Source organism: Sabethes cyaneus, chromosome 3 (genome assembly GCF_943734655.1).
Source record: "Sabethes cyaneus chromosome 3, idSabCyanKW18_F2, whole genome shotgun sequence".
Lineage (NCBI taxonomy): Eukaryota > Metazoa > Arthropoda > Insecta > Diptera > Culicidae > Sabethes > Sabethes cyaneus.
The window spans coordinates 107,057,164-107,067,033 of NC_071355.1; the positions used below are offsets into that span (position 1 = coordinate 107,057,164).

The 9,870-nt window shown below is 45.4% G+C and overlaps 2 protein-coding genes across 2 annotated transcripts; one reads left to right on the top strand and one right to left on the bottom strand.

Moving 5' to 3' along the window:
- Positions 1 to 1,021: 1,021 nt before the first annotated feature.
- Positions 1,022 to 3,628, bottom strand: LOC128739980 (uncharacterized). The gene is made up of 2 exons (XM_053835489.1): positions 3,091 to 3,628; positions 1,022 to 3,018 (listed from the first exon to the last, which is right to left on the bottom strand). The coding sequence occupies exons 1-2, from the start codon at positions 3,626 to 3,628 to the stop codon at positions 1,022 to 1,024; spliced, it is 2,535 nt and encodes an 844-aa protein (XP_053691464.1).
- Positions 3,629 to 7,544: 3,916 nt separating this feature from the next.
- On the top strand, positions 7,545 to 9,137 carry LOC128739981 (uncharacterized). Its single transcript, XM_053835490.1, has one exon. It carries the CDS (start codon positions 7,545 to 7,547, stop codon positions 9,135 to 9,137), a length of 1,593 nt encoding a protein of 530 aa, XP_053691465.1.
- Positions 9,138 to 9,870: the final 733 nt, after the last annotated feature.

The window sequence follows — 9,870 nt, forward strand, 5'->3', positions numbered from 1 at the left end:
ACAGATTTTTGCCCTTTTATCTAAGCCCCATTTGCTTCCTTTTTAGAGTACATGTGTTTTAATCAATAGAATGTTGCCAATTTGAGAGCTGTTTCACTAATAAATTTTACGTGCTACTGAACTGTAAACCAGATTACATTTTCAAAGGTTTTGGTATTGTGGCTAGCCACGACGGGTCAACCTAGTTTTGATAATAATATCACAGCATTCTGACCATGCGTTCTAAAGTTATTGTGCGGACCCTTTTCAGTAGTCCAAGGACACAGGCTGTGGGATGCTGGTTGTAGGGAAATCCTTTTCCGTCGGTGGGTTTGTCAAAACCCAAAAAATTTATATCACACGCGCTGTATGAAAAACTAACTTTTATTCGTTCCAAAATTTTAATCGTGTAAAGAAACAATATGTATATATGTGACCGATCGATCTGGCGATTTATTAGCTACTGATCATGTCTCGAAATTTGGTCCAGCAGCAGTGATAACTGTTATACGTTTCCTCCGTGCAGCGAGCTAAACGACAGTAATCTTATCAAGAGAATTTATGCTGCACGGGGGGCACTCGGAAGGAGTGCATCAAACTACCGAACATGCCGGCCACCTAAATTCTATGAAGGAATTTATGAACATCATAGTCTAACTAAACGTAATAATAGCTTAATGATAATTCAATAACATTTGAAAGGCAATCTTCTTCATTTTCACCTAATTTCCATTTGGGATTCCTGCAGACTGTGGATGGCCGTCGTTCGTTGAATGTGAGGCGGCAAATTTCTCGAATGGTAGCAAACATATACGTGAGACTTGACGCTTGTAGATGGAACCATTCGGATTCGCACCTTTACTACCCGAACCACGTTGTCGGGACCCGGGAAAATTTCAATAATGCGGGCTAGAGGCCATTCCGTAGCCGCATGTCCATCCTCCTTGAGCAGCACCATTTGGCCAACCTTCAGTTGCGTTGCTTGGGGAAATCGTTGATTTTGGTTGTGAAGTTGTGAAATATATTCTCGTTTCCATCTCCTTCAATGCTGCTGCATTTGTTGGTAGTGCTGCAGTCGATTTGTGGGGACACCTGCATAATCCGGTTCAGGAATTGTCAGAAGAGAGGCACCCGTGAGAAAATGCCCGGGAGTGAGCTCTCGAAGATGGTTGCTAGCACCTTGGAAGTTGAGGCCGTTATCCGAATGTATCTCGGCAGGTAGACCTCGACGGGATATAAAGCGTCGCAAGACGCCTAAGAAGGCGGCAGTAGTGAGATCCCCTGCTAGCTCTAGGTGAACAGCCTTTGTGCTGAAGCACACGAAGACGGCGATGTAGGCCTTTTGGGATGCTGCTTTACGATGCACGGGCTTCAGATAGATCGGACCACAATAGTCGACTCCGGTGACAGCGAATACACGAGTGGGAGTTGTACGAGGCTTTGGGCGCTGACCAGGGGGTTGTGAAATTGAGACAGGGTTGCTTCGAAAGCAGCGAATACAATTGCAAAAAATATGAGTTGCCAGTCCTCTACCCTTTAAAGGCCAGAACTCTTGCCTGATTTGCGCGAGTGTCATACGGGGGCCCGAATGAAGTGCAATTTCGTGGTATGCGACTGCCACTTTCCGTGAGAAAGAATGGTTGCCTGGAATAATCATGGGGTGCCGAACGGCGTACGATTCTGTAGCAAGTCTTAGCCGGCCACCAACTCGAAGTATGCCCAGTTGATCCAGGAACGGGTTGAGCAGCTTCAGTGACGAATGAGCATGAATGGTACGATGATTAACGAGCGCCTTGATCTCTACGGCGAATGACTCTCGTTGAACGCATCGCACCAAAACATATTTGGCTTGTTGCAGATCCTTAACGCTGAGTGATGGGGTAATGGGGGGCGGCTTACGGCGTTGACACCTTCGGATGAATCTTATACAGTACGTGGTAATTCGCAAAAGCTTCCAGTAGGACGAATAGCGATCCAAAATTGGATGGGTTAGTGTGTGGTCCGTTACCACAAGAACGTTTTTTCTCTTCTGCAGCAATTCCTCCGATGGTTTCTCGTACTCCAACTGCTCTTTAGTGTTCCAATGATGATCGGGTAGTGACAGCCAATGGGGACCATGAAACCATTGCGGTAAATCAGGAAGATCTCTTGGCATGACGCCTCGGGATACAAGATCAGCTGGATTTTCCGTACCCTTGACATGGTTCCACCGATGTCCCTTAGTGAGCTCCTGAATGTGAGAGACTCGGTTTGCGACAAATGTTGGCCAAACGTATGATGGCAGCTTCAGCCATGACAGTACAACAGTCGAATCTGACCAGAACCAAGCCTCAACCTCTTCCATCTTGAGTGCATGAACGGTAGCTCGGTAAAGTTTTGCAGCAACGAAAGCTCCACACAGCTCCAACCTTGGAAGCGTAGCCTTCTTCAGACTTGCGGGACGAGATTTTGCTGCTACCAACTCGACTTTGATCCGCCCAAACTGACTAATTGAGCAAGCATAAATACATGCACCATAGGCGGCTTCGGATGCATTCGAAAATGTATGGAACTGTATCAGCATTGGATTATCGATAAACGCGTATCGATCCACCTTGATGTTGGAAAGTAATGGCAGCTGCTGACAGAAATCTGCCCACTGTTTCTCCAAGTCCGCCGATAATGGATCATCCCAACCTTGAGTAGCCACCCAGAGTAGCTGCATACGAATCTTGGCCCATGCAATAACAGGCGCTGTAATGCCGGTAGGATCGAATAATTGCGCGATAACGGAATATACCTTACGCCTAGTCCACTGTCCGCTTACTGTGAGACCCGACGCGTCGATGCTTAACAAATCTGGCCCTGGTTGCCAGTTGACTCCCAACGTTTTAACATGCTCTTGGTCGAAGCTAAGTGTAGATGACGTTCCCAATTCATCAGCAGCCAATCCTGCTAACACGTTCTTCGAGCTTGATACCCATTTTCGCAGTCTGAAACCACCCTTTGACAACAGTTGTTTCAATTTTTGCCGCAGCAAAATAGCCTCTTCTTCAGAGTCTGCTCCTCCGATTTAGTCATCGATATAAAAGTCACGAACAAGCGCCACCTTCGCTCGTGGGTAGTGATCACCTTCGTCATAGGCCAGCTGCTGCAAACATCGCGTAGCAAGGAATGATGATGGGGCTAACCCAAAGGTAACCCTAGTCATCTCGTACGTTGAAATTGGTTCCGAAGGCAAGAATCTCCACAGAATCCGGAGTAAGGGAGTATCTTCTGGGTGTACCGTCACCTGTAGGTACATCTTCTCAATATCAGCAACGAGAGCAACCAAATGCTTGCGAAATCGTAGAAGCAGATCAAATAGAGGGTCCTGGATTACCGGACCTATCATCAGCGCGTCGTTCAGAGAGTAATTGGATGACGACTTAGCTGAACCGTCAAAAACTGGCCGAATCTTAGTAGTCGCGCTTGCCTCTTTGAAGACGGGGTGGTGAGGTAAGTAGAAAGCGATTCGTTTATCGCGCTTCAGCTCCTCTTCCGGAACGATACCCATGTGATTTTGATCCAAATAAGCTTGCATTGCTTCATTGTATTGCCTGCGTAGTTCCGGATCCTTGCTTAACCGCCGTTCTAGTTGAACAAGTCTTCGTACCGCCATATCCTTCATTTCACCGATCATCTGCTCAAAACCCATTCGCTTCGGCAGATGCACCACATAACGCCCCGTTGGGTCACGAAAATGTGTGGTTTGAAGTGCTCTTCACAATCCTTTTCTTCCACAGTCAGCTTTGGTGCCTCTTGCAGTTCCTCAAGCGCCCAGAAACGCTCAATTTTTTCCTCTAAAGTAGTTGTATTGACCGTAGCGTGGCAGCACGGAACAAGGTTCATATTTCCTAAATCTGCTTTGCCAGCCGCAATCCACCCGACGACGGTGCTGACGAAAAGTGGAAGCCCTTCGCCTACACGCTGTATTTGAACTCTACTGTTATTAAGCAACAAGAACTCGTAGAAGTATTCCAAACCCAGAAGAATGTCAATCGGAGCTCGCTTATGAAAACCTGGATCCGCCAAGGCAATGTCGGATGGAAGATTCCAGCTGCCGATCGGAATCGTCGTTGAAGGTTGGTCCTCCGTCACCCTTTTAATAACCAAAAAATCCATCGGCACCGAATAATCTGCAATACGGGAACCGATTGTAGCAGTCACACTACTGCTTATCTGTATCCGCGAACTGCCAACACCCGCGATTGGCACATTAGTTGCTTTTCTCGGTAACCTTAAGATCTGACTTAACCGCTCCGAAATCAGATTTGCTTGCGATCCGCTGTCGAGCAGCGCTCTCGCTATATGCAACCGCCCGTTGCAATCCTTCACCGAGACGAGCACCATCGATAAGAATACGTGCACCTCACGTGATTCCGCAGCAACATTAGCCGCATAGATTGTAGCTACCGAGCTCTGCATAGATGGTTGAAGGACGTCTGTTGCGGCCGCTGTAGTTGTAGAAACACCAGATTGTTTCGTAGCCTGAGCATCAGCCGTAGAACCAGAATTTGATGTCGACAGCCCACGATGTAGCAGAGTGTGGTGCTTTTTCTTACACGTTCGGCAGCGATAATTTGAATTACACTCTCGAACATAGTGGCCACGATAGAGACAATTACTACACAGTCTCTTGGAGTTGACGAACTGGAACCGCTTATCCAATGTCATTTTTATGAAATCCGAACAATTACTGAGAGAATGGGGTCCACCACAAAATACACATTTCGGCAACGCGTTTTCTGAAGTTGTGTGGACGGAGAGTTTTCGCATGGATTTCTTGAACGGTGTAGTAGAGAAAGTTGATACATGATGACTTTCAGCAGATTGGTCGACCGATATTGCATCAAGTATCCGTGTTTGCCCTTCCAAGAATTCCATTACGTGAAGGTATGTAGGTTCTTCTTTCTTTACAGCGAATTCTTCCCAATGTTTCTGCGTGACGTCATCCAGCTTCGATACTAATAGTTGTGTCAGCATTGCACCCCAACCCGCAGACACTTCCCCCAATTGATCTACGATTTTTAGATGTCGATCAAAACAATCGATGACGTCATGGATTCCGCTTGCAGTCATCTTTTTCAGTTTAGGAAAATGCAGCAGAGCGTTCACATGTCGCTTCTTCTGCAAGTACACATTTGAATACCGCTTAGTCAAAGCAGACCAAGCAGGCCCGTAGCTTCACTCATTGGAAATGCATCTACTACTTTCAGCGCCTCACCCTTCCGAGACGCTCGTAGGTAGTGAAACCGCTGTATCGCGCTCAAATCCGTATTGCTATGGATTAGCGATCGGAATGTGTCATAAAACGACAACCATTTGTCGAATTCCCCATTGAATTCTGGCAGGTTTATTTTTGGCAACTGAATTCTGGCGCATGGTCCCGTGAGAGTAGCTGCCTCGGTGGAAGGGGGGAGGAATTCGAGATGGAAGACGGCAACTTTGATTTCAACCCTACTCTTACTTGAAAGTACAACTCCTCGAACTCGGCCCGGATTTGTTTGTGCTGACCGGTCTTCTCCTCGTGTTCTTCCATTTCCTCTATTTGTATCTGAACCTCCTCAAACTCGTCCCACTTTTCGTCGAGCTTGTCGATCCGTGCTTGCACCTGGAGAGCGTGATTGGCCGGATCAAACTGCTTCAGGAAACGCTCCGTGCGCATAAGGAAGTCGACAATGCTGTCTCGTACCTGTACCTTCGGCTTCAGCTTCAGCTTCTTCGGCTCACCTGTGAGCCTATTTAAATAGGCCTTGTATTTTAATAAAATCGCCAACCGCAGCAAAATTCCACTCCTTCAATAGATCCCCTGTTGAAAAGTACGAAGCACAGCACCACAAAACTTTACGGAAATCGAAATTGGAGAGAGGCTCACTTGTGAGCCCAATTAATCAGGCCTTGTATTTATTGATTAACAGCCAACAGCAATTATGCTCCAATCGGTTTGTAGAGATGTCGTCGTCAGCAGGTAGTAATCGATTCAGCAGCAAAATTATTAGTGACTCGCCCTCGGTAGCTACAGTTGATTTTGGAAAATTCTGCAGAACTACCGTTTAGGTCCTACAGCCCGGTATCAGATTCTCGAAACGAATCCGTCGCCCAATTGATCGTCGGTCGATTGAAGAATTGTGTTCGTCTAGTAAGTAGTGAACGAAGCGAATAAAAAACAGAGCGTGCACAATAGCACTTCGGAGATAACGACAATGGATGCCTTTATCTTTTATCACAGCGCGATGATCCGTCCACGTCTTGGAGCAGTTGAACAAACGAGATGCAATGGCGAAATCTTGGCGTCTAATCGATGCAACAAAATGGTGTCCAAGGCAATATCCCACGGCACTGATCCTGGTCACGGCACCAGTGTGCGGACCCTTCTCAGTAGACCAAGGACACAGGCTGTGGGATGCTGGTTGTAGGGAAATCCTTTTCCGTCGTTGGGTTTGTCAAAACCCAAAAAATTTATATCACACGCGGTGTATGAAAAACTAACTTTTATTCGTTCCAAAATTTTAATCGTGTAAAGAAACAATATGTATATATGTGACCGATCGATCTGGCGATTTATTAGCTACTGATCATGTCTCGAAATTTGGTCCAGCAGCAGTGATAACTGTTATACGTTTCCTCCGTGCAGCGAGCTAAACGACAGTAATCTTATCAAGAGAATTTATGCTGCACGGGGGGCACTCGGAAGGAGTGCATCAAACTACCGAACAGTTATCATCTTTCAAAATCCAGAATTCAGGAAAATTCCAAAAAATTATCGCGCGAATGTTTCCTTTTTCACTTTTGAAGAAAAATGACATCTAGAATAAAATAATTGATTCCTAATTTTTTCTGTCAGTAATTTTCATTCTTTATTTCAATTCTGTAATATATCTGGATTGGAAAATTATCTGGGTAAAGCGTTAGCTATGAAAAACGAAAAACGGAAATTGGACTATTTCTTACCAAGCGTTCCTCCAGATAATTAGTTTTGCATTAAAATCAAAACTTGAGCTTTTTTTGTGTGTACTTTTATGAACAAGTAGTCATTTGCTTGATCGCATCGTTTTCACGATGTTGCCCGTTAGAGAGTTAACTCGGTTACTGAAGGTAGTCCAACATGCATTGTGTGTAACGGACAAAATTTTTTCGCGCGATGTCCCCAGTTCAGCGAGTTGCCGTTAGATGAGAGTTTGGGGAAGAAAGCATTTTGCACGAGCACTATTGGACTCTGGTTCACAAGCCAACTTAATGTCAGAACAACTAGCCCAACTCCTTATGTTACTGAGGCGAAACAAAAGGTCAGAAATCATTGGAATTGGACAATCTAAAGGACAAACGACGTGCGAAGTGTCTGCCACAATCGGGTCAAGGATTCGAAAAATCTGTAGATGGATTTTTTGGTTTTAGGAAAGGTTATCAATAACCAGCCACTCGTCACTCTCCCGCAGATAAATGGTTTTAGCTGATCCAGAATTCTATGTATCTGTTCCCATAGACATGGTTCTTGGAGCGCAGTCCTTTTATGAATTTCATCTTCTGAACGGTGCCGGTTTCAAATGCGCAAAATCCATGATGAGCTGCCAAAATTCATGAACACTGTGTTTGGTTGGGTTGCGACAGGTGAAGTGAAGCATGCTACGAGCACCCCAAGGGTCAGCTGTTACCTAATGTTGGTCGATTCGTTAGACAAGGCAATTGAGAAATTTTGGGCCACTGAAGAACTCCCAGAAAAGTTACCGTGTTCCCTAGAAGAAGAGGACTGTGAAAATTATTTTTGCAATACGTTTTCTCGTAACGCAGCCGGACGTTACATAGTGCGGTACCCAAAACGTATGGGTTTCTACAACATAATCGGTAAATCAAGGGATATGGCAATGCGTGGATTTCAACAGACTGAAAGACGATTGGAAAGGGACATAAATTTACGCAAACAATATAACGAGTTTATGCAGGAATATATTGACCTAGGGCACATGAAACTCATAGGAGTAGTAAATGACATACGGACTAATGAAAGGACAGTTTGCTACCTCCCTCATCACGCCGTATTTAAAGAATCGAGCTCAACGACAAAGATACGAGTGGTATTCGATGGCTCAGCCAAGACTTCAACCAACTATTCTTTGAATGAGGCGCTACTAACCGGTCCAGTGATACAAGATGATCTATTTGATTTGATGGTTCGCTTTCGTAAGCATACTGTTGCACTGGTCGCGGACGTAGAAAATATGTATCGGCAAATCCGCACACATCCAGACGATACACCTCTCCAACGGATATTATGGCGTTTCAGCCCGTCAGAACCAACGATGGAATTTGAAATTCAGCCGGTCACGTATGGCTTAAGCCCATCATCATTTCTGGCCACGCGTGTATTGAAGCAGATGGCCATTGATAGTAAAAGCGAACATAGCGAGACCGCATTGGCCATAGAAGAGGATTTTTATATGGATGACTTTCTGTCGGGGGCGGATTCTGTCGAAAAAGCGAAAAGGCTGCAAGTTGATGTTCAGACAATATTAGCAAAGGGGGGATTTCAATTACGGAAGTGGAGCTCGAATAAGCCAGGAGTACTGGAAGATCTACTAGCGGAAGCAGTCGACAATACAACCAAATTGCACCATGAGCAACCAGTGAAGGTAAAAACATTAGAAGGGGTGTGGGAGATCAAATCAGATTGCCTTAGTATCGAGGTGCATGCTACAAACGACAATATACAATGGACAAAGCGAAAAATTTGTTCAGAGATCGCCAAGCTTTACAACCCACTAGGGCTTGTGTCACCTGTAGTTGCGTGGGCTAAAATTTGTCTGCAGCATGTCTGGTTAGCCGCAGGTGACTGGGATGATGTTGTACCAGATGAAATCAATACTAAATGGTCCAATTTCTACAGCCAATTACCGTTCCTGCATGGGTTTAAGGTATCTCGTTTCATTTTTGCTGCTGATTCAACTGTGACCCAATTTCATGTGTTCTGTGATGCCTCCGAAGTAGGATACGGTGCATGCATGTATGCACGAACAGTTGAAAGAGATGGCCAAGCAAATGTAAAGCTAATCGCATCTAAAGCGTGTGGCACCGTTGAAAAGAGTGTCATTACCACGCTTAGAGCTCGGCGCTGCACGTTTGGGAGCCAGATTGTATGCTAGAGTTTCCGCGGCGTTGCGAATGGAAGGAATACGTTGATGGTTCTGGTCCGACTGAATGGTTACACTGTGTTGGATTCGCGCATCACCAAATACGTTGGCAATCGCACTTCTGAAATCCAGCTTCTAACACATGGACGTAGCTGGCATCACGTTAAGAGTTGTGATAATCCAGCTGATCAAGTTTCCCGTGGGTTACTGCCGAGTGAGTTTTTACACAGCACAATCTGACAATGTGGACCAACATGGCTTCAAAAAGAAGAAGACTGGCCTCGTAATGTGACGTTGGATACCTCACCGGAGGATATGCTAGAGAGAAGAAAGCTTGTTGCAGTGGTACAAAACGTTTCAAATGTCGACACTCTATATGAACGGTACTCTACAATACCGCTACAGCTTATCGTTACATCTGAGCTAAATAGGGCAAAGTTGGCACTTGTAAAAGGAGTACAGCAAGATGTTTTCATTCAGGAAGTGAAGGACCTAACTACAAAAAACGTATCATTACACTCGTCATTAAAAAGGACCCTATCTCTAATTCGCCAGGAATACTGGCCTATAAGGGGGAGAGATTTAGTCAACTATGTTTTCCACCACTACTATACATGTTTCCGTCAAAACCCTGCCCCTATTGCTCAACCTCAAGGACGATTACCAAGTGCTCGCATTGTACCAAATCGCCCCTTTGCCGCAACTGGTGTTGATTATTGCGGTCCAGTCTACCTCAAACCCACGC

Excerpts from the sequence above, each read along its gene's own strand:
- LOC128739980 (XM_053835489.1), bottom strand. The coding sequence starts at position 3,628 with ATGAAGGATATGGCGGTACGAAGACTTGTTCAACTAGAACGGCGGTTA. Across the intron at positions 3,019-3,090 it reads GCAGCTGGCCTATGACGAAG|ACTCTGAAGAAGAGGCTATT; the intron begins GTGATCACTACC and ends TCGGAGGAGCAG.
- LOC128739981 (XM_053835490.1), top strand. The coding sequence starts at position 7,545 with ATGCGCAAAATCCATGATGAGCTGCCAAAATTCATGAACACTGTGTTT.